General features: G+C 39.7%; 1 protein-coding gene across 1 annotated transcript; it reads right to left on the reverse strand.

Moving 5' to 3' along the window:
- Positions 1-28,000, reverse strand: LOC114696020 (cytohesin 1 interacting protein). Its single transcript, XM_028873590.2, has 8 exons — positions 27,716-28,000; positions 19,733-19,782; positions 19,313-19,367; positions 16,059-16,161; positions 15,775-15,868; positions 13,041-13,110; positions 5,401-5,467; positions 1-1,480 (listed from the first exon to the last, which is right to left on the reverse strand). Exons 1-8 carry the CDS (start codon positions 27,887-27,889, stop codon positions 1,014-1,016), a joined length of 1,080 nt encoding a protein of 359 aa, XP_028729423.1. The 5' UTR covers positions 27,890-28,000; the 3' UTR covers positions 1-1,013.

The raw sequence follows: 28,000 nt of genomic DNA on the forward strand, positions 1-28,000 counted from the left end.
TTAGAATCAACGCAAGTCTTTATCACATGGTTCAGACCATTTACTTCAGCATATAGGTAATAAACAGCTGCATCACCAGAACAGAGACTTTAATGGATGTTGAAATAAAATAGAAAATTATGAAAGGCGAGAATACAATACAAGCATAGCTAACAGGGAAGCAAGAACTGAGGCAATACCTCTGTGGAATGCATAATGAGGAGGATCACCAAAAGCAAGTTCTTTTCCCACCCTCCTTTTTAGAATTTTAGACATTTGCAGCAAAATATAATCACAGATCTATAGGATTCTGAGATTTTTGGACTTGGTATCCATGTTTAGGCAGAAAAAAATTGAGATGGGCAAATAATGAGAGTCTCATTCATTTTTTTTAAATATTCAAAGAAAAAATCCTAGGGTAATGGTCCCAAGCGCCCACCTCAGCACCCCATCCCATGCTTCTCAGGAAGCTTAGCCCTTTGCCCCAATGCTAACCTCCTGCCTCACTGTCACTGAAGTGAGAAAACGCTGATGGTCATCTTTGTTTACGATCCTTTAATAGTTTGAAAAAATTAAATTCTCTCTTATGAAGGCTACTGAGAAAATTAAGCAAACAAAAAGTTTTGTAGTCTACCAAATTAAACTATGGAAAGCAACCCAATAATCATATCCTGTCACTCCGTATTCACACTTGACTCCAAAGAGTTCTCCGCTTCTTACACACATAGTCAGTAAAATAAATACTTTTGTACTTGTGTGGCCAGCATTAGAATGAACAGACATATTATTACATTATCTAACCTATCACTTTCTTTCTCTCATGTACTCTTAGAACTTGAGCTGTACTGGATGAAAAAAAAAAAAGATGACAAAAGACCCAAAAATAACAACGTAAGAACTTAAAGGTCAATGCTGCTGTGAAATGGGATGTGAGCTTCACAGAGTGTACTTCCCCACTAAGGCAGGTGGAGTTCATCTAGGCAAGTAGAGAGAGAATTGCGAAACCAGCCAGTTCCAAGGGTCTCTCCCACCCATCAGAAACGACTCTCTTCCTCTTCTACCGCACGATGAAGGCCAGGGATGAATTTCAAAATTTGCTTCCGGACACTTCCCCGTCTGCTTTTCCGGGGTAGAGTTCCAAACATGCTTGAGTAATTGCTCTCCCACAAGGGGGATAAGGACCCATTGCTGGTGACACTGATGCTCCGGTTCCTCCTGGAAGAAGCGTTCCTCAGAATATCGTCTCCTTCCTTGGAGAGAAAGCACTCGTCATCGGTGCTGGTCTGCCGACTGAAGGCGCCTCGGCTGGAGTCCTCCGACACACTTGTCCTGTAGCCGTCCTCGCTGTCCATGGTCAGCGAGCTCAGCCGGCTCTTACAGCTGCTCTCACTGCACAGCCGGTTCCGGTCCAGGAGGGCTGGGCCTGGCCCCAGCAGATTTCCAAACAAGGACAACTCATCCAGGTCCATGTTTTCCAAGCTTGGGGAGTTAGCTGTATCTCCTACAATACAAAGAAGAGTCTATTACGGGATCAATGTCACCAGTCCCTACAAGGAAGAACACTGGACTTGAAAGAATGCAAGAGAGGAAGGAGAAATACTTTGGCCTGAGTTTCTACTTGCACAAATACGGTTAGGAAGGAGGGTTTCCCAAACTAGCACCCATGGGCCAGTTCCTAAGGAAAGGGTCATGAAAATTATAACCTAGAGTAAATTTAAAGATATTTCATGCCCATAGCTTGGATATAGAATGTACTCCAAGAGAGTATATTCATGTGATCTTATTGGGAGATGACGAAAACTTTAAAAGATGCAGGTGGCCTCCTGGGAGGATTTAGGTCACTGAGGACATGGTCTTGGATTACAGTTTCTGTGTTCTGGTCCTTTTTTTATCTCACTCTCCAGCTGCCAACAGGGCTCTTTTATTCTGCCGAGTGCTTCTGCCATGATGAGCCATCATCACAGGCCCAAGCCTCGTGGACTGAAGCCTCCAAACTCTGAGCCAAGTCAAACTTCTTTTTCTGTGAGCTGATTTATCATAGTGTCAGATAGCAAGCATGCTTGATATGAAATCAGTTCAACCCAACTGATGCTCTGACAGTGTGACTCTGTGAACCTCCAAGTGCTAATTTCTTAAACTGTGTAACCCTGGAAACTTCTATGAAAATGTTCACAGAAGTGAGGGCAAAATAAACTCTGAGAGAAATGCTTCTCTGATTCTTAATAGCTGTCTTTTAAAAAAATCCTAAGTTTATTATCAAACCATTTAAAGCATATGGAAAAAAACAGTTACAAATTAGAACACATGCTTATAAAAGGCTTATGAGGTCAACTATGCCTTCCAGCCTTAATATTCCAAATGTCCTCCTAGAATGGCTGTAAGTTCTAGAGTGGTGCTGTGCTTAGAAAGCATCTCTGTCCTCAGGCATGCACCTCTGAAAACCGAATTCTATTGCTTGGCCAAGTTTTTCCATCAATGCTTCATAACCCACAAAGGGGTTCCCCAAACTGAATGATGAGTCACATTCTGTCCTGCCCCACCAGCTTCTCATCACTCGGTCAGCTAGTGTGCTCAGAAAAGCATAACTGAGAAAGCGAGGTGTCAAGCACCCCACAGGCTACCCCGAGTTAGTCATCTTTGCTCTGCTCTCCTGTGTCTTTGCTTGGCAGCACAGAGACACTGTTCTTACTCCATTTGATGTATGAGGCCGTGCGCAGCCAACCTGCATGGTGCTTCCCTCTCTGCTACTACCTTCTGCTTGGTCTCATCTTACAATGAGCTGATAAAGCTGGATGGAAGAGTAACTGCTTTCTAGACCCTCATGTTCTAGTTCTAGAGAAAGCAGATGAATGAACACCCTCAAAAAAAGGGCAACAATATAGCTCCCAATGTTCAATCTAATTAAGACTGTCCCTGTACATGTAGGAACTGTACCCACTGGGCTGTTTGGGAACTGTCAGTAGTTCAGATAAAGTCTTCTGAGATGCCCCATGTCTATGAAAGCCAGGAATCTGAACAAGGCTTCAATGAGTCTCTGTCTCTGTCTCTGTCTCTCCTCTGTCTCTGTCTCTATCTCTGTCTCTGTCTCTGTCTCTGTCTCTCTCTCTCTCTCTCTCTCTCTCTCTCTCTCTTTCTCTCTCTCCCTCTGAAAAAAAATCTTCTGATTCCTCAAAATGTAGTCTAATACATCTGGGCTAGCATCAGAAAGGTGAGGCAAGTGAGTTTTAACACAGCAAAGCCCTCCCTCAAAACAACAACAATTAACTGAAATTCATTAAAAAGAAAAGTGGGTCAGTGAGATGACTCAGTGGGCAATGGCCAACCTGATAACCTGGGGTCAGTCGCTTCCCATTGGCACAAAATGTGTCTGTGCAGGTTTGTGTGAGCATAAACACACACAGACGGAATAAATAAATAATTTTTTAAAAGAGAAGTAACTTATACAAGTTTCAAACTTGTCTAGCCAAAATTGCAAATCAAGTCTCTATACTGTTACCAATGTCTAAATGATGACTAGATTTACAAGGAACTCCAGAAAAATAAAAGACTGTAAGATACAAAGTAGAATATACTTGGATAGATATTTGTCAAAAGAAGACATGAAATTGGCCAACAGATATATGAAAAAATGCCTGGTGTCATCAATTAGCTGGTAAACACAAATAAAACCATAATGACTCACCTTACCCCTACAGGAATGCTTATACCAAAAAGACACAGGTTCAAAATTAATGGTGAAGATGTGGAGAGAAAAAAAAAAAAAAAAAAAAAAACAATCCTCCCGCAGTTCATCTACCGTGGAAAACAGTATGAAGGCTCCACATAAACCATAAACAAAACAAGACAAAAAATATCCACCATACTGCCATATGATCCAGTAATGTTACCAGTGCATGCCCACTGAAAACAGACTCAGTGTATCCACAAAACATGCACTTGCGTGCTCATCTTACCACTATTCTCAAAAGTCAAAACCTGGGCTCTACAAAGACACCTATCAATTGACAAATGGAGGGATAAAATACAGCACATGCACAGTGGAATACCATTTACTCAGGAAAAACTAAAGAAGTTTCATTATTTGTGATAGTATGGTCATGGAGATCAGTGTGTTAAATGGAGGAGTCCAAGTATGCAAACACAAATATGAGATGATCTCATTTCGTGTGCAATATGAAAATGTCTGCTGGTCTAATAGTGGTTAAGAGGATAATGGTGGTGACCAGAGGCTGGGCAGAGGTGTAGAGATAGGAGAGGTAAATGGAAACCCTGACCCTTGGGCACTAGTTACAGTTAGCTAAGAGTGAGAGCTTCAGTGTGCTTCACATGGTTGGGTGACTAGAGCTAACATGAATCTACTATAAACTTCCAAAAGCTAGAACAAAGGTATTTGAAGAGCTTTTACTACCAAAAAGACACAAATGTCTGAGGAGCTAATTAGTTTGTCTAGACTTAAACATCATATAATGTCCACATCTCATCACAACATATCACATGATATTCATGACCAGATACCATTTTTTGTGGTTTTATAACTCAATTTTAAGTGATTTTTAGATGGCAGCTTTTCTGCAAAGTAGTTACCATTTGAACAAATATTCCAGATGCTAAACAGAGGTTAGAGCAGAGTGTTACCTGAAGAAGAGATGGCCTATATCCCAGCCCTCATGGCTAGTGACCTCAGTACATTACAGTGCATAGATAGACTTCCCTTCCTGCCAGCTATAATGCTGTATGCCTGGAATTTCAGCGCATGGGGGACCAAAGCATGAGGATGCTAGCTTGGGCTGAAGAATGGACATGAGGTTATGCAGGGTTATATAGCAGGACACTGTCTCAACCTACCTCCCAAGAAAGAAGTCACCACCTCAAGTAACACAGCAGAGAGTAGACCAGCTGACTAGATTAAACTCCTTGCTTCAAAATGCATAGACAGTAAACTCCTACTACCAGCATAATAATCTTACGTGTCTGTCTTGGTCCTGAGGTATTCGGCATCAATGTAACCAATATAATTTGAAAAGTGGTTGGCGTTCTATCTATGAAGTACGCAGCCATGCCAGTTTGATTCAGCCAGAATCATTTACAGGAATCTAATTCATTGGCTGGTGTGGTAGAAGTAGCAGGCAATGTTATCTCCAGTTGTTGTTGGTTACCTATGGCAACTGTGTGCGTTCCTATGCCCACATATGTTTGCATAGGCATATGCACTGTGTGTGGAGAAGGCAGTGCAGTTTGACTCACCCTCCTCCAAACACACAGGTCACCCCTGTGTTCATCCCATCAAAACACAGACTAGTATCCTTCATTGGTGCTAACTAAACTTTTACTGTAATAGTGATCATCTTAAAAATATGTGTGTGCAGAAACACTGAGAGGGTGTGATGAGAATGTGGTTTCCTGACAGGAAATTGAGCTTACCATGCAGCAGGCGCTGTTCCTGTAAGTGTAGAGACCTGAACTCCACCCATTTTTTCTTCAAGGTTTGCTGTGAGAAAGATGGGGGGAGAAAAGTTCTGAGTCGTAGGAAATTCCAAGCAGGCAAGGCAGTAGAGACTGACAGCATGACCAGCTACTCCCAATCTTTAAAGGCTTGTGCTGAATGACAAAGGACATGAGGAATACTGATTTCTCAAGGGCCAACAAGTCTTCTTTTCAAACACAAGAAAACCAATGAAGTTATTGTAGTTTTATTTCAAAAATATGGAACCAGATTGCTCACATTTGAAAGACCTTGTTAGCTGTTTCTACATGAATGATACAGATAACATGGAATAGAAACCCCAGAATATTAGAACCGGAGGAGTTAACAGATTGAAAGGTTTGGACCAGCAACTAAAGATTAGTAAATGCTTTGTCAAGACCATTGTCAGTCAATGAGTCTGGGCTCTGAAACAATCCTTTTATTGGACATCTACCTGGAACACAGTTAAGTACCCTAACTTTGTTTGTTTTGAGATATCATCTCATGTAGCCCAGGTTAACCTTGAGTCTTGATTTTACTATGTAGTTGAAGATCATATTGAACTTTGGATTCTCCTACTTTCAGTTCCCAAGTACACAGTCCACTATGTCATTTATGAGGTTCTGGGGAACAATGCCAAGTCATAAAAATGCATGTTAAGCAAGCACTCTACCAACTGAGCTGTATCCCCAGCCCACACCCCTGATATCACAACTCTTTTTTCCCTTGGCTGCTGTGGCAAATGAAAAGAGTGACCATCATGACAATTAGGAGACCAGGAGAACAGTCACACGTGGCCTGGCCTGGTCCAGCCACATAGTAGCCAAGTCAACAGAAGTCAAAGCCAACTGGGAAGAAGCCATCTGGACAGGCATGTGTAACATGCTCACTCTCCTTCCCGTTTCCTGTGCCCTGGATCACCCCTGCCTTTGCTATTTTAGGTCCCCATAGCAAGGCCAGCATGTGGGCACAGCTCAGATTTGCCAAGGACATTTATCCATAAGAAAGATGGCCTAGTTGGAAAAGAGCAGCACTTTGTACACCATCACCTGGAGGGAATAAGTGATGATTAAAATAGAAAGATTTTTTTTTTCAGATGTACATTTGGAAGGAAATGGGAGAAAGAGAAGAAAATAAAATCTTAAGAACATCATTCAATGAGTAAGAGGAGCAGGGTTCATGCCTCGGTCTGTAGAACACTCAATCTGTCTCACAGCAGCAGCTGAAGCCATTCTACGATGGCCAATATTCAGTCAAATAACAAAAGCAACAAATTGCTTAGCTCAGTTCATTTGTTTTTCCTTCTGAACCATGAAATTCTTCTACAGTAGTCCTAGGAGGGCTGGTCCCATCAGTCACCATTCTTGTCATCTTATAAGTCTATAGTTATGTGAAGACCAGACTCGGAGGCTTGTGGAGCACAGGACTGGCCAGTGCCACCATATGTACCTACACATGTCTTCTTTGCTAAAAATATTTATCTCCAAGAAAATAGAGCACAGGAGAGAACAGGACGGGTTGTCAGTCAAAACTAAAAACACAAAGACAAAAATGTTATCTTTCTGAATTTAGTTTTCAAAAGTATGGGGACAGAGATTTCCACACAGTTCATATTTGTAACAGAAGGTTTTAAGATCACTGGTTTGCTGATCTAACCCAGTTATCTAAATTGCCATGGCTTACACCTGGAAAACACCAGTATAAAGAGGAGAGAAATCAAAGCGATTGTTTTCGATCTGAAACTGTTTTCTGTTATCCTTAGGGTTGTTCCTGTCTGTGTTACCGCCATCACCATCATACATTCAGTCAGATCTAAATTTTCTGTGTCAGGTGACTGTGAAAGCATATGTGGATCTGGCCATGTGATCCCGCATTATGTCACTGGACCCATACGTGGCAGCTGAAGGAACGGATGAATATTGTTGAATGAATATACAAGAGAACAGTTTCCTAAAGACAACACTCAGCTATCATGTGCTGAGTTGGGTTCCAGACATGGCCCAAATATTTTCTGTCTACATAAGACAAATCACATTTCTCCTGCCAGCTAATCCTTTCACTGTGCCCTTACAAATAATGTGCCATTAATTTTCATAATTTTGTTTGTAGACTGGAAAATAAAATTTCACTGAAGCAAAATATTTCTCTACATATATAATAAGTAGCAGAGACAGATTTAAAACTAACTCTTTTAACTAGTTTACTATTTGTGCTAAGCATCTGAAGCATGGGTTAAGATAAAGGAAATCCCTGAAAATGTGACTCAGAAGGGACAACTTCTTCCAGAGAAGAGACTGGGGCTCTACACTCTTTGCAAATAGAATGTCCATGTGTATAGGATGCAAAATAAATGCCATTGTGCAGAGGAAGCCAGCCTGACTTTAGTTATAGGTCAGACCCAGTCATCTCTGTCTTGGAGGATTAACTACATGTTTATCATTTCAAGATTGGTTGCAAGACAAACGCAAAATGGTAAGCAGAAATGAATTTCAAGCTATCAAACAGAAGCATCGAGAGTTAGCTAGGAACTTAGATTCTGCGGTAATATGTGGTTTAAGTGTGTCTATTTAACACAAAGAACTCAGCCAAATTTCCTTCTTGACAAATGAACCCTGGCAGAGTATTAGGCACTTAGAAAAGGAAGCTGACAAATGCTGCTAGCAGCTGGAGGCGCCTTGGGAGACAGGAGCATAGCAACACCTCATGATCTGAACCACACTGCATTTACTCTCTGAGAGAGGCAGTCAACCTGCCAGACCTGGCCCTGCAAGGGGAGCTTTGAAGCACTGTGTGGAGGGAATTGTACAACTATCTCAGGGAGATGAAGAAGCTGACGTTCAACCACACATCATCCTCAGATGCTCAATGACAGGAAAGGCATGGCACTCAGAACATGGATTCTCTCCAAGCAACATAGCAACAGGAAGGATTAAAAACTGACACTAAGTAAGATTGCTATAAATTCTGATAGAAAAATGAAAATAATCAGTGTTCATAAGCACAAAAAAGTTGAGAGAAATAAGATCAGATAGATATAAAAAAGGAACATTTGTCAATAAAGTATAAATCACATCTAAAAGCTAATTAGAATACAGATACAAGGATGCTACTGAAGTCATTATGAAGGAAAACAATCTAAAAGAACCTAAGAAATTTCTAACAAAATTCCACAGGGTAATGTGGGAAGTAATAAAGACAATGCATCTAATGAAATGGTTTGTCCAGAGCTTGATTCACATATCTTGTAGACATAAAAATCAGTGGCAATTTTAGACTATGAATTGAGGTATGAGTCTGGGCCTAATTAAGTTATAGTGAAAAGCAGCCAGGAGAGAGAGGGAGGGAGAGAAAGACACACATACACACACACACACACACACACACACACACACACGCACACACACACACACACACACACACACACACACACACACACACAGAGAGAGAGAGAGAGAGAGAGAGAGAGAGAGAGAGAGAGAGAGAGAGAGAGAGAGATGGGGGAGGGTAATATAATTAGAAAGTACACCAGAGAAAATGACCAAGAGGAAAAAAAGAAAACATGAAAGTAGAATACATGAAAAATGAGGACAAAAATGATGTCTATAGCAGAGGGTTAAATGTTAAGAATGAGCTGTACCAGGCCCTGCCATATATTTGAAAATTAGAAAACTTTATTGACCAAAACAGAACTCGGCAAAGCTGGTCCAGAAAGAATATTTGAGTAGTTTTACTAATAATAAAGAAATTGAAATGGTGGTTTAAAAGTCTTCCCTCCAGAAAGCACCCCAGTCCTGATGATGCAGATGGCATTACAAAAATTTTACCAGAGAACAAAAGAGGAACAACCCAGCTCACACTATAAACTTAGTAAAGTTAACACTGAAACCCACAAAGGAGCCTGAGCAATAAAACTATAGGTCAATTAAAGCTATTTTCAAAATTTGCCAGCAGTAGCAAAGTAAACCTAAAAGAATAGAAAATGATTGTACATCTCAAGATAACCATGCTGGGTTTATGTTCAAAATTAAAGGGTGCTTTTACATTAGAAAAATACTTAGCAGCATTCATCATATTGATAGATATTTTTAATAAATCTTTTAAAAGACTTTCTTATCAGAAAAGGTGGTGAATAAAATTTAATACATAAGCATCATAAAAACCAGCAAAAGTGGTTTAGATGGGAGCCTCTTAACCTGTGAAAGAGCTGGGAGAACCCCCTTAAAGGACAAAAGAAGGATGCCCATGATTGGTCCCCTCATCATAAGCCACTCCTCGCCTGAGACAGCACAGCAGAAAAGAAAAGGAACCAGATCAATTTTGTACACTTATTATCCTTATAGAGCACACCAAATAATACAGAAATAGCTTAAGGGAGATTATATGGTCTAACAAAGAGCTTGATTTTTAACAACAACATAAAAATGACTGATTTATACCAATACATTAACCATAAAAACTTTTCTTTACAAAAAAAAATCCCATAATAAAATCATAAAGTACAAAGGATAATACAAGAAACAACTATATGATCTATGTGTAAAATTATCGGATTTTATGAAAGATGCAAAGAAAAATAGTAACATTGCTAAGATAACTATGGTGGGGGGGTTGGGGTGAGAATGGGCAGACAGGAGGGAGGGGAAATGTAGCTGGGATGTAAAAATAGATAAATAAATAATTTTTCTTAAAAAAAAAAAAAAGGTAAGTGTGGTAGTTTAAATGTAATTGGGCCCCATAAGCTTGTAGAGACTGGCACTATTAGAGGTGTGGCCCTTTTGGAGTAGATGTGGCCTTGTTGGAGGAAGTGTGTCACTGTGGAAGCAGGCTTTGAGGTCTCCTAGGGTCAAGCCATGCCCAGTGTGGACACAGTTCACTTCCTATTGCCTGTGGATCAAGATGTAGAACTCTCAGCTCCTTCTCCAGCAAATGTTAGCCCGCCTGCCACCTGGTCTCACCATGATGATAATGGACTAAATCCATGAAACTGCAAGCTGCCCAATTAAATGTTTTTTTCTTTATAAGAGTTGCTGTGATCATGGTGTCTCTTCACAGCAATAGAAACCCTAACTAAGACAATAACCTAGCAACAAGAAAATGAAATGCCATGTAATAATGTTCTTGGCACTGACTTATCTATATAAAATGAAATGTCAATCAAACCTATAGCATTTATTCATGGAACTTGACAACCTGACAGATGAGCAACAGACTAAGAGCATTGTCCAATTAGGTAGCACACTGAGTTGAACATAAAAAAAAAAAAATTGACCAGTGGACTACAATGGAGAATATGTGAGTAAATATGGACTTACATGAAAAATTTTCTAAAATATAAGTTTCACAGGAATTCAGGAATTCAGTTAAGGAGAAAAGAAAAATACAAAATAAATTATATTGGGAGAACTGTGAATATAGAAAAAAGTCAAATTATGCCATATTTCATAGTACATGTAAAGATTATTTCTGGATGAATTAAAAACTTCAATATGAAAAAGAAAATAATTAATTAAAAATATTTTAATGTAGATGACTGACAACTGATCAATATTTAGGAGCGCCTTTATAAACAAATATATCAAAGGTTTTTCAAAGAACCAGGGAAACAAAAACTTAGGCCTCATTAACCTAAAGTACTTTCAGTTACCTAGAAACCAGTTCTTCAAGAGTAGCAGAGAAATATAAGAAGATTTCTGGAAAGATCTGGTGGTCACCATTTAATGAAATAATATGCAAGAATGACAAACACCCACAGGTGAGAGTTAAATGAGAAGCAACACAAGCACCCCGATGAGACACATTCGTGTATGTTTCCACTTTAAGTTACTCACAATAAATTCTCACATTATGTATGCTTTAATTGATGAAATGCTAGAAAGTAAATAATACTCAGGAAGATGATTCTTTCAACAGACATTCAAAGTATATTAAGGACCTACTTATATTCTGGAAGAGAACAGAGATGTTGAAAGGCTTGCATGTTGGTAGTTAAAATTAGTTAATTATGTACATTAAAATTACAGAAATTTTGTTAAAGTTATATTCAAAGAGTAGGAATTGCTGAAAAGCATGAAATAATGTTTTGCTCAAATAACTTCATTTCATGAAATATGAATGCATTATTTCATTAATAAAACATAAAATCATTAGCCTATTTTTCATTACCCTTTTTTTAAAGCAAAAGACTGAGAACTTAACATTTGAAAGAAGATATTCACCAAGATCATTGCTGTTTATGAAAATAAATTAAATTTGGGAAGTTTTAATAAACATAAACATAGTATAAAGCACTTATTACCTCTCATAAAAATGCAATATGAATATTGGAAGCAGTTCTCTAAAGTGAAGAATAATACAGTAATTTACAATATACTGAAGATCCTAGCCAATGCTATATGAGAAGAAAAGTAAATTATTTGAATAATTGAACTAAAGGTATAAAACTTAAAATACAAAAGATTATCTTTTTAGCTAGAGAACACATTTGAAAATGCATGAATGAAATTATTCTGGAGTATATGAAGTATGCAATAAAAATGGGAAAACTTATATTCAAAGTGAGAAAAGTGAAAGCCACAAAGATTTCAGTTGTTCTCACATATTCTATGAACACAATTTAATCTCTATCAATATCTGAGCAGAGAGGATTCTTTGATGATTATTTTAAACTGATTTTGAAATTCGTGGGAATGGACACTTCTGCAAGAGTGTCAAAGCCAATATTGATGAGGCTTGCTAGTGTATGGTGGAAGGGAAAGATTCTAGATAAAACATAAATAAAGTGAACTGTACCCTTGAAATCAAAAGTTAATAAATGTACTTCACTAGAAAAACTAATCAATGCAGATTTTTACAAAGTACAAGTAAGTAGCTTGCTTGTAGCCAAGCTATCTCTGAATAGGCTGGCTGCTCCATTGTCCTACAGGTATTGGGTGGTCAGCTGGGACCTGGGAAGAGTCGGGAGCATCTTTGACTCATTCTGTGAGTGTCTGGAGTTCATAATTTGGAAGGCTCACCAACCTAGATAACTGAGATTTTGAAAACCTTCGAAGAGCCATGCTAGTGAATTTGCATTGAGCAGCCTGCATTAGGCACTGGTTCTTGCAACCTTTTTCTTTCCTTTCAAGGTAACAGTGTGTTTACCAGTGGAGGCAAATTCAAGGACAGCCACAGGGTTGGTGATAGATAGTCCATTGTCGGAATGGTGGAGAAGGAAAGGACAATGGGAATGTAAAAGTGATGGGCCCGCCAGCATTCTGCAGCACTCAGTGCTTACTCCTACACTTTTTTTCCCCTTAAGCAAAATGTAAATCAAAAGTGATCACAGGTGCATCAATGAACAGTTCTTCAGGTAAGATGCCTTCCTGCTGGCTTTCTGAGCCTCATAGACTCTGAATGAGGAAGGAAGAGGGTGATTTACACATATTCACAGTCTCAGATATTTCTGCAAATGTAATTGTGTGGCCCTTGAGAAGTCAGCAGTTTGGATGCATCCTGACATTTCCCCTTCAAGGGCTATCTCAGTTCCTCAGAGAGATTATTATTCTGCTACTCACACATTCAAGGATGAAAAAGGACGTGCTGTGTTAAATCAAAGTACCTTTAAAGCTTGCAACTTTGCTTCAAGCTCTGCTCTCCTGTGAATCATTGTTCCATTAAGAGTCTCTATCCTGTTTGAAGAGAAGGAAAAGGTGGGGGTGAATAACGAGCTAGCCATTCAAAGAGGTACCATCCTTATGAAGCACTGCATGTGACGAGCAAACTATACTTAAAATTCAACATAAATGTCACCTTTCCTATGTCTCTCCACTATGGAGGGTGGACATTTGAGTGTCTGGACCTAAGCCAAATTTCCCAACAACACTAGGAGAGAGAAAAGGGGATGAAAAACTCCCTGACAAATAGTAAAGTGAAAGATCCTGGTTAATTTACAAACCGTAGCTTATTTTCCAGAAGGTACTATATGCTAATGGTGGTTGCTCTCCACCAGAATCTATTTTTGCCTAGACAGGCTGAATAACCTCAGTCATTTGGTGAACATTCATTGGACATCTACTATGAGCCAGGTAGCATGTCAACAAAAATGGTGTTCAGGACTTACACTACAGGGAACTCAATGTGCTAGTTGTTAAAATAGGGAAATTTTTCTGTAACCTCATATGGCTATTTCATCTCAAAACCTTTAGTTCACAAATGGCCAGCCTAGAATTATCAGTTTAACAATGTTCTTCTCATCCTACATCCAAGATTTTCTAAAAATGGCAGGCTTGTTCTCCCAGGAGCTGGTGTATTTTCACTGTTGTTTTGACTACAAATCTTCCATCCAAGGATGATAGTTAATTTCACCTTTGAATCACTCTATTAAGCATTTTTAAAGTATTTGTCCTAATTCCTTTGGACTACCAAAGTGTAATTATTTACAAAAATGTGAGAAAATTTAAAGATGTGGTAAGAGCACTATATGTGAGCCACCTTTCCTCTATTCTTCCAGCATCAGACCCAACAGAGTAAGAGGATAGTACAAATTCTGTCTGATTTAATTGAGACAATCTCTTTTGTGGACAATAGAATCACTCTAAAGCTCCATAAGACCCAGTCTTGTTCCAGCCCATCTAAGCAATGGATGTGCACAGCTGTAGAGATTCCACAGCTGTAGAGATGGACCATTCCTTCAGTATTTGTTCATGCTATTTCACATTTTACCGATCTGTTGATTTCGAAGAACCATCTCTAACCATATTTATCTATGGTCTTCTTGCTTCATCTATGTGGGACGTATCTTTCTCTCACCAATAGCATTTTATCTTGGATTCTATCTGGTCCTAGGTTTCTTCAAGGCAAGACCCTTCCTAACTTTTACCTGGAAGTATTAAAGCTCAGAAGGTGGGGCTCAACTCTACCATCATCAGTTATCTCTTAAAACTGCCTCAACACACCCATTCAAAGATACCTCTAAAGTATCAGTGAAGAATCTGGTAGATTCTACTAGCAGCTCACAATGAACAGCTGCAAATGGAAGGAGCAGACGCTGACATCCAAAGCAGGTTGGATCCTGTTATCACTCACTACTCAGCTGAACTCTGGCACTTCCTGTACATAAAGGAATAAACCCAGGCTGACAAAAAGGCTATGGAAAAAAAATGAATTAGGTAACGCTGAAACCACCTAACTCAGAATAAAATCTAAACTCCCTGGCACAGCAATGCATCTCAAGATCTGATGTATGGCCAACTATGACTTCATCGCTCATACTTTCTCTCTAATCCACCAGCCACCAAATTTACATTGTCCTCGGGGTATGCCACATCTATTTCCAGAGCTCAAAGACATCTTTATTTACCTACATGTTTCTCCCAGTTCATATGGCCATTCCTTCCCTCTGTTTAGTCTCAGCTCCAGAGTGGAGCACTTTGAACATCGAATCTCAGCTGGCCACATTCTTATTCCATGTTCTCCCCTGCTGCATTATTCTCCTTTCTTATAGAGGTTATTCATAACTGCAATTTAAAAACTTCAGGCTTTTCTTACAAGTCTTCTATCATTTTTAGAGTTCAAAAGTCTTTGTTTTTTGCCTCTTTAGACATACACAGAGATTAAAAAAACTTAATATTTGCTCAGTATAGATGATTTTAATGCAATAATAAATTTGATTATAACTGTTTATTAATATCTTACTGGGTTCTTGGAACAAGTAAAAGCAAGCCCAAAGCTGTCTGGTTTTTTAGACAGTTATGATGATGGGTAACAATGAGTGTCCCTGTAGATATATCTACTTGAGATTTTTAAGATCAGTCTCAAAGATTAAACCCATTGAGCAGCTGAGAAGACCAGAGTCATTCTGATAAGATGAATGTTAATATATGTTACTGTGTATATTCCAAGGTGGTGAAAGTTGAGGAAACTTTTTTTATTATTCTTTATGGAAGAGTAACAGAGGTAAAACAAGATGCTTGAGAAATATGAGAAAGAAAAAAATGTTGTAGCTGAAAGATGACATGAACCATGGAAATAGGACGAATTTGTGTTGGTCCAAAGAAATGTGTGCCAGTTTAATTGAATTGGATATTAAAACTATATCAGTAAATGATGTCCCTTCTACAAAGCACCTTTGTCTAGTGACATCCTCTTACTTCAGATGTTGACAATATGTTCATGACACATGAAACCTTGAGAAACAAAAGGAACCCATAAAAGTGCCAATGCCCATCCCAAAGCTGTGTAAGCTGCCTCCCTTCTGGTAAGTCACAGACAAATAGCTTATTCACTCACCCCCTCAGGCATTCTCAGACACCAAAACATCTTTGAAACCCCATAGCAATTAAGTGGATATTTACGTTAGCAGATTTCCTGATGATCGGATCAGGTCAACCACTTGTTTGTGAGTAAAGCCTTCTGTGCTCACACCATTGATATTTGCAAGGATGTCACCTGTGAGATGCCAAGAAAAGCAAGTAGTTTATTAGTTACTTAAACAAAGCCTCCTGCCATGGAAATGAAGACAAACAAGCAAGTTCCAACCATATCGTCACTAAAGAAAATTCAAAGCAACAACTGCTTCCTAACCTTAAAGAGTTTCTTCCTATTTAAATGGCTTCTAGCATGAGCAGAACTACATTACCAGCTTGCAGGCCAGCACAGTGAGCAGGGCTGTCTTCTTGTACTTTGTAGATCATAGTGCATACTTCGGAGGAGCAGATGTTCTGGTTCTGGAGCCTGTAGGTCTATAAAATTTAAGTGGATACATAGTAACTTTTCAAAAAAGTCAACCAATGTTTGTCAAAACATAAAATCATGTCAGCAGCATTAAGCAGCACATTAGATAAGTGCAAGGGACAACTGTGGAAAAGCATCCCTCACTGTGGACTGAACTGAAGGTACCAATTTTGCAATTCCAGCAGATAATCAGCAGCCAATTCCATTCATAAAACACATATGGCATGGAAAACGAAAGTGGTATGCAAGTGGCTCAAAATGGTCAGTTTCCAAGCCTAAGAGACCACCTGATGCTATATCACTGTGTATTTATTAAGAAAAAATTAAGCTTCTTATATCTCAATGGGATGAAAATAATGATAGCCATGTGCAAAGGAAAAGATGGAAAAGATGCTTGTGGGTCCTGCTGACTAAAACTAGCATTGGGGGAGAGTGTGAGATACAAAATATCCATCAGGGAGACCAACCAACAGTGGTTTACATTAAATCAGAGTTCTGCAAATAGTGACAGACTTGCCTGGGTTTATTCCAGGTGCTCTAACTGGCCTGAGCCATTTCATTTCTGAGCAAACAAGACCCCTCCTGCCCTGAATTCTCACCAGTTCTTCGGTCATCCAATTAAATAAAAAAGAGACATGCTTCCCTGGGTGTCTCAGTTTGACCCAAATAGTTCAGTGGTACTGGGTTTTATGGTTGATGTTTTTAGTTTGCTTTTCAAAATATATAAAAACACTAAGGAAACATGTGCTACATACAGCACTTCCATAACTCCAAGCAAGCATGCTTTCCTATTTACTACATTTTAATTGTGGGGTGGAGTTCCATCTAGAGTCAAAAATCAGTGTTTTGAGTTGCATTTTAAAGACCTGATTACTAAAAATTAAGGCACATTAGAGTATTGCTTCCTTCTGAGAAATTCATGGCTGAGACGCCATAATCAGTCGCACCCAGATCACTTCTAGAGCTAACCACTTGGTTCTGTTAAATGCTAAGAGATTTTTGCTCAACTATAGTACATTTAGAATACACTATTTGAAAAGTAGAGCAGCTTTATGTGGCCTATAACACAGGTCCCACCTGTGTTAGAAACCTTTTTGAGAGTTTCCTGCCCTAGACCACACTGCAGCTCAGCTCCTTCTAGAAATGGAAGCCAATCTAGTTCATGTGCAGCAGGAGCCAAAGACTGAACTTATACACCTTTCAGAAGTCACTGTTCTAGCAATCCTCATCAATGAGGAGACCTGCCTTCCATTCCCAGGTGTCAAAGTGAGTACAGTGCTGGAAAAGCACTTTGATTTATGTAGCTAAAAATTCTATCTAGATATAGAGAGGCAAAACCAGAAGCCATGAAAGCACAGAAAAGAATATTTGGTCAAATAATATTCCCCATCTCCCACCCTCCTCCCACATCTCCTATCACGTGCTTCTGTTGGCTTGGAAAGAACACCCTTCCAAGAGCACCCCTGCAAACTGTTGACTTCTGAGATAAGATGTATGTGCTGTAGCTCAGAAGTGGAACCATCAGGTCTCATTGGGTTTCTAAGTTTTCATGTTTCTGTGGCCTGTTGTCTAGTAACGATGATGTTGACTTTGATTCTACACACATGCTTGTGGAGAGAGAAACGGAAGGAAGCAGTGATGTGTATCCCACCAGAGTGGGAAAACAAGATGAGCAGGTGCTCAGTCACCCTGGTTCCAGTTTTTATCACTAGGCAACCTCGAAGAGGCAGTGATAAACATGAGTATCTCACCAGGTGGTGGTGGCACACGCTTTTAATCCCAGCATTCAGGAGGCAGAGGCAGGAGGATCTCTGTGAGTTCGAGGCCAGAATGAGTTCCAGGAAAGGCACAAAACTATACAGAGAAATCCTGTCTTGAAAAATCAAAAAAAAAAAAAAAAAAAAAAAAAACCCAAACAAACAAACAAACAAACATGCAGTATCTCTTGAGAGAAAGGCAAATGGCTCATGGTGGGGGGGGGGGTCCATACTTCTAAAATCCTATAGATTTAGCTTATTTTTGCACAAAATTATGTCTCAATGATTTTGTGGTAAATTTTAAAGTAAGGAGCCCAGAAAGCAGAAACCTCTTCTCCCGTGACTTCCTTGTTCACTCCGTGTTGTTTCTTTACTTATGAAGCATGTTTAACGTAGCAGCTTCCTGAGCCTGCTCCTGTTCCGAAAATATACACTAAATTTCCTTCTATGCGGTTGATATCACACCAAAGTTTTCTGAAAGCAGCACTCACTGAAGCTAAGATCTAAAATCTGACATATAGCATAAGAATATGTGCAAAGCACATCGGAAAGAAATGCAGAAATGATGTGTAAAAAATCGAGACTTCAGTTGCTACTACCATGGCACTCAATTAGACTAAAGTCCATGTGACTCCTATTCGCCATATTCACAAATATAATCATGAAAAAACAGGCAACAAGTAAATGACATTCTTGGACAGCCACATTAAAACCAATGAAGACAGGTAAAAACTTCCACCAATGGTTTTCAAGTAATAAAGTGCTATCTTATTATCGGTGGGGAGAGGTACAAATTTCTTGTTATACCCAATAAGAAAGGTTTGCTCTCTGTTGTAATAAACATGAGTTTTATATACATAAATTAAACATCTTACAAGTATTCCTTTTTATTTTCCTTTTTTTTTTTTTTTTTTTTTTTTTTTTTGAGACAGGTTCTCACAATGTTGTCTTGGCTAGCCTGGAACTCCCTTCCTGCTTCTCCCTCCCAAATTCTGGGTTTAAAGCCATGAACCAAAATGTCCAGCTCAAGTATTTAGAATCTGACATACATACAGTACAAGAATAGGATTATATGAAAATAAAGTTCTGCAAAATGTCCTTTGCTTTCTTCTTTAAGGTCCTGAAGTATCAAGCCCCTGTGTCTGGGCCTACCCTTAAGAGTGCAGAGACTCGGCCCAAGGAGGAAGTGCATCTCTAGGGAAAGAGAAGTTTCAATGTTTTCTCCCCCAGGTGGTACTTAACATACTGAAGAACAGCCACACACTAAATGAAATCTAGTCTCCATCCTCATTCTAACCCTATCCTAACCTCCCTGTTCTTTGAAATTTAATTAGTATCTTTTGCAAATGTAATTAGTGTCTACTTCTTCCTTAGAAATCTAGAATGTTTGCCAACTACCCACCTGAATTTCAAATCCAAAAGCTCCATTGTCCTGCTTTTCCACAGAAACAAGCTTTCTGTAAGGAAAAAAAGTTTAAACTGCATAAATGACAAAGTATCATATCTGGCATATATTTAGCATTAACAATTACTGTTACAATGAAAACTAGCTTTCAGTTCTGTAACTGTAGTATGGGTTAGGGATGCGTTCTCCTGTGTGTGGTGTGTGTGTGTGTGTGTGTGTGTGTGTGTGTGTGTGTGTGTGTGTCTATGTCTGTGTGTCTGTATCTGTGTGTCTGTATGTGTGCCTGTGTGCACATGCGCACATGCGTATGCGCATATACTGGAACACTTACATTCTTAAGCATCTCAGGCAGAGTCTTAATAAAAAATATAAAGGAAGGAAGGAAGGAAGGAAGGAAGAAAAAATGAATCTCTTTACCTTTGAGACCAGGAAAAGTCACCTAGAGAACTTGATCTGGCCAAAGCAAGCTGAAAAATAAAAAAAAAAAAAAGCATAGAGTTATCTCAAGGTCTTTAAGATGTGTCTGCAACTGTTCTGGGTCACAAAGAACTTTGTTCTTCATCATCAACCTGGAAACCTTATTAGAAAAGATTAGTAATGTCCATTATCCTGTAACAGCAAGGGAGACTCTGGGAGAGGAGGGACTCCCAGACATTCTGTTGAGAAGACAAGGAGAAGCTCAAATAGTAAGATACTGTGCGAGGAGAACATTCACTCCGTGTAGTAGAATTTCAACCTTCCAATGATTGTTTTATGTCTAACCCATGTTTATGTCAATCTCTCAAAATGAGCTATAACAATTCACAACCATACTAAAACACCTACCCATAGGATGGCATGAAAACCACACAGTCCATATTTTCTGTAGCTGCTGCTGATATGCTTATATTACTATAACAGTTCAACGTGTTACTTTTTTTTACCAGGCCTAGAATGAGCTTATATACGGAAATATGACTCAAAGCACCAGCAAGATGGCTCACCACATAGGTTTGATTGGTGGGAGGGAAGAACCAACTCCTGCAATTTGTCTTCTGACTTCCTCATGCACAGCATTACATGCATACACACACACACACACACACACACACACACACACACACACACACACGAGAGAGAGAGAGAGAGAGAGAGAGAGAGAGAGAGAGAGAGAGAGAGAGAGACCCCACTACCACCACCACGCACACAAAAACAATCAGGATAGAAAATAAGAAATAGATTCAGAAAAAATGATGGAGCTCAAAACCCCAATTCTATTATGATTTATTTTCACAATGGTTTTGGAAGAAAATATGAGATTTCCTGCCAAAAAAAGTGAAGGAACTTCCTAATGCTATAAATAACAACACATTCACTCCCATGCACATTTTGGGAAAAGTCATATAGGCATAAGCTTCTGGGACAGACCCAAACTCTTATAAAGAGAGAAAGTCAGCAAAAGGGAAGACCTTCGTTTTAAGGGACTATGACCAGTTTTAGTTTTGGTTTTATTTGTTTAAGAAATATTTAGTAGATGTTAATTATTAATTAGTCCTTTTTTAAGTATTGTTCTAAAGGCTCAAAACATAACATCATGTCCCTAATTAAACAAAATCTTTTTGAAAAGATATATATATATATATATATGAATGTTTTGCCTGAATGTGTGTATGTACACTGTGTGCATGACTGGTATCTGTGAACATCAGAAGGAGTCACCAGATCCTTGGAACTGGAACTAAGGGCAGCCTGTCGTGAACTTCCATGAGAGTACTCAAAACTGAATCCAGGTCCTCCACAAGAGCAACAAGTGCTCTTAATGCTGAGCCATCTCTCCAGCTGATAAGCTTATGACATTTAGCTGCCAACATAATGCAATTGTCATTCATAAGCAAATAAATTAAATAGTAGATCCAAGAAGTTGATGAAGATAAATAAAAATAATGTGAGGATAAAAACTGCACATAGAAAATACATAGAAGAAATTAATGCATACAGGACAAGTTCCACAGAAGCCTGCATTACCATAAATTCAAATTGTCAGGTACCAAGTGCCAGCAATTTCACAAATTTTCTGGAATGCCTCAGTGTTAGAAATTCAGCCACCAGTCACTATATACACTGGAGAGATGATGTCATTCCACAGACTTAATGTGTAACAATTGCATTGTCTTCTTTTGTCAGTGATACCTGGAGTCTCAAGTTGGAAGGCTCAGACCCAAAATTATGCTCTAGGCTTGGAATAAGTTTCTAATCTTGGTTTATAAGAACTAGTTATGGAATACCTACAGCAATTTGAATGGTTTGCCATAATCTGATTTTGTGCCTAAAATATTTCATGTATATGCACACACACACACACACACACACACACACACACACACACACACACACGAGGGGGAAGGGGAGGAAGGAAAGGGAGATAAGCAGGGATGGGAAGTTTTCCGTTACATCAGAAGGGCTGCATCCCTGTGAAAGACAGGGTAAAAGGTGATATTCTCAAGCCTCTCACCCTTACACTGTGTTCCTATTTTCTTTATCTATTTTCACTATCACTATCTCCTTGTATTTCACCCTTCATTCAGATTGTCAACTATGTAGTTCAGCTATATTTAATTCTGTTAGCTATAATCACAGTTAAGGGTTTGGTGCCTTTAAAACATTGCTCTTGCTAACACAGTTTGTCGTATCCCTCCTGTTACCATCCACATGGAGATTTCTATGCGTCCATAGGCACACTCTGTATGAAGAGCATATTTGATCAAATGCTTCACGTCATTAGGTAATCATCTGTATGCTTGGGGACTCTGGGGAAATACACTGGTTTTACTTTATACCCCAATGCTTCACACAAGGCTTAGAGTAGATTGTGACTTTAAAAATAGTGAAACAGACAGACAGAACTGAGCCTCAGACACCATCTGCAGCTGAGTGATGGTGAGAGACCCCGAGTGAAATATTCAAGCTCAAACGGATGTGCTAAGATCCCTTTAAACTTTGTCCTCCATTAAATTAAAGCTTCCTGAGAAAAATTCAAAGGTAGTTTTAAAAAGATAAAAATGAAAATCTCAAATATATAGAAGGATTTTAAATGCTAAATAGAATTGGGGGGGGAACTACTCAAAAAACATCAAATGGTGTAGAAGGAGGGCTAAGAAAAAAACGAGGTAAAATAGTGGTATCTTAATACCTAATGCTAAATAAATGAATGTTAGCAAGAATTAATCAGCCCTCAAGAATTAACCAGTTGGCAAGAATTAACAAAACATCTGACTACCACAATATTAAATACCCTTTTCTTATCCCTGTATTCATAGAATTGATAGGCGCCTTGGGATTTTCTCAACATGGCTGTTAAGTGACAGGTTATTTTGGATAGATTAAAATATAAAACCTTTCAGTGCCCACCCCCCAATAGATCAGACTTCTCCTTACAGAAGAGGATGTTCCTCACCTCCCTCCTTGTAACAGTTATGTGTAGCTCACTGGCTAAAAAGTAATGTGGGAACACTCCCGTGGCTGCTATTTTTGGGTTATCAGTGACACAAAAAGTTGAGACAAAATTGGATTATAAATTAGTTTCCATTCTGGATTGGTAAAGAGATTTTAAACAGTGAACATATACAAACCAAGCAATTTAAATACATTAGTTACTATCAAACTCTCTGATGGTGGCCAGCCACATCTTGATGCAAAGTCTTCTTGGTTTTGATCAGAGTTGTCCAAGGGGTTAAATAGATAGGAACTCTCAAGGTTCTGCCTTGCTCACCTGCTAAACTGCCTGTTACTTGGAGTGTGCCTACGGCCCTGTCAAGGGTCTTCTGAATCAAGTTTTCTCTGTGTCCATCTCTCTAGCATGCATCAGCCCTGTTTGAAGATGTGGCTTTGGAGTAGGTGTTGCTCAGACAGCTCCCAGGCAGAGTCTTTCTGAGTTGTAGTGATGGCACACACACACACACACACACACACAGAGAGAGAGAGAGAGAGAGAGAGAGAGAGAGAGAGAGAGAGAGAGAGAGAGAATGAGAAATCATGAATGGAGAACTGGTGTGCAATTCACAGCATATGCTGGCAACAGCTGTCTTTTATTACACATTATCTAATATGAGAAGTCTAGGTTTAGCGATTTGGCAGGCTTGAAAGCTGCACATTCAGCTCTAACTACAGCACACCAGGCTCCGTAGCTTCTTCCTAGCCAGGAGTCTAGTGATGTCTGAGGCTGATCTTAGGAAGGCTCCTCTGCTTTCAGGAAGATGACTTAAAAGACAAGGCATTAATATTCCACACACAATGTCTCCTGCTAGGCAGTGATTCTCGGGTCTCTCTTTAGTGGAAAATCAAGACCAAACACAGCAGCTGTCAATGCGCAAAGCAGAGAGGAAATCGGAAACACAGCTTGGTGGTGAACCCTCCTCAGAGCAGCTCAGAGACCAACACAGAAGCCACTTTTGCTGCTAGGGCAGACTGCTGTGTTCTTCTCCTGGCTCTGCTACTCATTTCCTGCAAAAGTTGGGGGTGTGGTTAGTGGAGGGTACAGATTCAGAGGTGGGCTTTTTTTTTTAAGTACTTTGTTTTGAATTATATCCTTGGCTCTTTCCAATTCTCTGCCTATTTCACTTTTATTCCTAACTGTTTCAGGAATACAGCTCTCTCCATCTTCTGAAAATCAGACCGTTAAGACCGAAAGGATCATCAAACTAACCAAAGACACAACAGAATATTGAAAATAGAGTCAATGTCCCAACTTAGAATACCCATATGGAGATAAATACTATGTTCCAGCTTCCATGGAGGTCTGATTACAGTCCCACACCTCTTTTTAAAGAAGAATGGTTAGATATTAGCCCAAGCATAACACTGAAGTCTTGATGTTGCCTAAATGAGATAATGGCAGAAGTACAAAGAACGCCCCTGTGGGCAGAACTCGGCCCGGAACTATACCCATTACAAGCATTTAGTATCATCCCTAACTGAAATTGTATGTGAAACCAGCTTTCTAGAAGCTTCCTATTTAGCAATAATTTCATTACTCAAAGAAAATTAGACACTGACAATCAGTTAGGTCTAATTCACAGTCAACTTTCATACCTGTATGCCAGGTTCCTGGTTCTCTCTGCCACACTGGGCGAGAGTCACCTTCATTATAGCCTTGTAAGAGTAGCAGTCAGGCACACTTTCTACCCCTGGGACATGGGATGCTTATAAGACTTCCCTTCTCTTCCATTAACCTCCCTCAAGGTTTTATATTGCAGGGACTTCGCCCCAAAAGACTACGTTCAAAATTAGAAGCATTACTGATGTGTCTGTCACTTCTTACCAATGCAGGTACTGAAATAATTTGCACACACAGAAACCTATTTTTAAACAATTCTGGGTGCGAATCCCCAGTGGATTCTGAAGATTAAGCTGAAACTAGAAGCTAGCCAGATATAGCTTTGCAGAAACCAAAGCCACAATAACAAGAAGTATGAATGTTGACGTCAGCCGTCCAAGTGTTGAAAATAACTGCAGACAGGAACACCTGCCACTGCTGCTGCTATTGCCTCATGGGAACCCTGCTGCAGACCATTCAGACAGTGCCAGGGTGGGGGTGGGGGCAATTTGTTGTTGTTGTTGCTACTAATGTTTGTTTTTCTAAGAAAACAATTCACAAGAAGCAAATGTCCATGTGGAAAATTATAAAATCTTCGGCAAATACCTCCATCAAGTTTCATTGAGAGTGGTTACATAGTATCACAAGTGCCATGCTCCAAAGGTTTGGTTTAGAAAAAGGGATGGAGTTTTTTTGTTTGTTTGTTTGTTTTTTAATTCCGAGACAGGGTTCCTCTGTGTAGCCCTGGATATCCTGGAACTGACTCTGGCCTTGACTCAGAGATCCAACAGCCTCTGCCTCTCAGGTGCTGGGATTAGAGGTGTGTACCACCACTGCCAGGCCAGGAAAAGCTTTAAGAATAGGGGAAGTGCATGCACAGTGTGTTAAAGAATACAAGAAGAGAAAAAGAAGAAATAGAGAAGAGCTTGGGCATACATTAGTTGTATAGGAAGTCTGCATGCTCACATATTTTTATACGCCTAAATTCCTCTTATCATTCCCTCCAATAATCACTCAATCCTCCTGGTTGTCCTTTTCCAATTCATATTATCTTTACTCGGGCTTAAAAGCCAGATCTGCCTCATTGGTCTTTAGTGCTACTCATCACCAAGTTTTTACCTTTCCTCTCTATTGTTTATTTCCTCTTTCTCCAACTACTGTAAAAGCCACCCTGCCACTCTTGTAGAATGAAGTTCCTAAAATCCACATCTCAAACCTATTCAGTGGCTCTGGGTGCTGGGGCAACCACAGTCAGCTCTCTGCATCCATTCATTAAACCAACTGCAGATGAAAACCCTCCATAGAAACAAAACATTGCATCTGCACTGAACAGGTATATGTTTCTTTTCTGCCATCCTTCTCTAAACGATATAATGTGACAGCTATTCCTATAGCCAATGATATTGTCTTAGGTAATACACCCGAGCCTAGTAGTTTATATGCAAAAAGTCTGCCACTTTATATCAGAGACTCCAGCATCTGTGGCCTTTGATTTTCATGGGTGGTGGTTTTTGGAACCAGTGCTCCATGGATAGCAAAGGCCAATCGTACTGCTTTCTCAAGGAAATTTACCCACGAGTCTAGTCTGTCTCTCTCCTCTCAGAGGCACATTAGATCTTCCTCATACACTAAGCACTGTGTGTCTAAACAAACTTGCCCCAAAGCACAAGATTCTGTCCTTCCACCTTAGGGAGTTCCTTGCTTAGGAGTACCAGACAGAGACAGACTGCAGGATGGTTTATCTGCTGTTTATTCTGTCCCTAAACTGTAACCCTTCTCCAGGAAGGAAACTTGCCCATATGGCTGATCTAGCTACAGGGATGTTTTTCACCTTGCAGGGGTCCGGTATGATGTAATGCCTGAGCTCAAAAGGAGAAGTGGGAAGATCCTGCCCTTGATTAGCAAAAATTAGCAAGTTGCTTTCTTGGTAAGTAATGTACCCAGAGAACAAATCATAGACTAAGTAAACTAACAGAATTTAGTTTAACAGCTTCGTGGCAAGTAGAAACAGAAATGGACTGTTCACTATCTGGAATCTGAGTAAAGATGGTGTTTCCTGTGTTACTCATTTATAAGTTGATAGAGATGTTCATCAAGCTTTGTATCACGAAAGCACTTTGAATTGAGAGTGATAACCAAATCTCGGCAAATGATGCCATCCTCTTCATCACTATGGAAAATGCCAAGAAATCAGTTCACCAACCATATCACTGAAGGAGAACCTGCCTATCCTCCAAGCTGGGACTCTGTAATGCTGAAGTTAAAAGCACTCAGAGGAGAACACAGTACACACAAGAATGCAGGCCCCAGAGCTATACCCTCGTGCTCTCAGTCAATTCTAAACAACTGTGCATAATTGCTGTATGTACATCCAAATATACACTTTGGACCTCATAGCAATTTGTATGATCAAAATACACAAAGAGGTGTATGGTTAATTAAAGACCAAAAATTCAGAACCAATTCACATGGACATAGATTTTCCCAAGTGAGTGTTCATCTCTAAAGAAATTTTATGCAATAAAAATTTCCTAACAATCTTTACCGAGTGCCGAGTGCCCTACATATTTCCTCACTTAAGGAGCGGACAGTCCAAGGATGGTGTTTCTGCTGTTGCCCAATCCAATGAATGGAATTTAGTGTAATAACTTCTTCCCTTTTTTAAGGACTTAATGTGAGGGAGGCTGGCAACTTGCTCGAGATGCCTCAACTACTCAGCAGCCAAGCTTGGTTTCTACCCCACACAAGTCTTACTTCCCATGAGCCCTGGATGGTGTCAGTGCGCTGGAGCTGAAGAATTTACTTAGTTGACAACCTTTGTGTTCCAGATGTCTCCTCTTGACTGGGAACTAATAGGACTATGAAAGCCCGGAGGTGAGACTAGTAGGGAGAGAGTTATGGAGACACAAACGGAGAATGGTGCTGGCTGTGTTCCTGCAAACCGTCTTCAAGCTTATTGTGCTCAATGACTTCACTTTACCTGAGCACATCCTCAAGTTAAAAAGAAATATTTAAGTTTTCCTTTTTAAAAGAAGTTTTTTAAAAGACTGCTTTTCCATCTCTGGACTGCTACACCCTCTCTTTTGGGAATGTCACCTCCTTCCTCACACATACTCTCAGTCGTTAACTCCTAAGTCAATTGACTTAGTAGACAGAGCTTGTCCTCAGTGGGGGAGAAAGAATTCTCTTTTGAATAAGAACCAAAATGATTATTAAGGATGGGGACTGAAGCCAGGAGTCAAGGAATTCATGGAGAGACACAGGAGCAAATGACACATTCAGCAGCAGTCAGACAAACACGGACATTCTAGACAGAAGTGCCATCATACCTGCTTTCGTCCCCGAGGCAGAGTAGCCACAGTGTCTGCCAGCATTTGAATCCGTCTGTTGTCTTCCATTGTGAGGGGGCCCGTGAGTGCGGAGTAGGAGCTGTATGCAGAATCAGTACAGTACTCCAAGTTGCCATTGCCATTCTGCTGCTGTAGAAGCCTTTGCAAAGACATGGTGGACCAAGATTAATCCTGCCAGCACATGCTGCAGTGGCCTTGCAGGAAGAGGGAAGCCAAGTGCACAGACCTCTGACAGGCAGTCAAAAAAGTAGCAAAGCAGAAAGG

Source organism: Peromyscus leucopus, chromosome 4, assembly GCF_004664715.2.
Source record: "Peromyscus leucopus breed LL Stock chromosome 4, UCI_PerLeu_2.1, whole genome shotgun sequence".
Lineage (NCBI taxonomy): Eukaryota > Metazoa > Chordata > Mammalia > Rodentia > Cricetidae > Peromyscus > Peromyscus leucopus.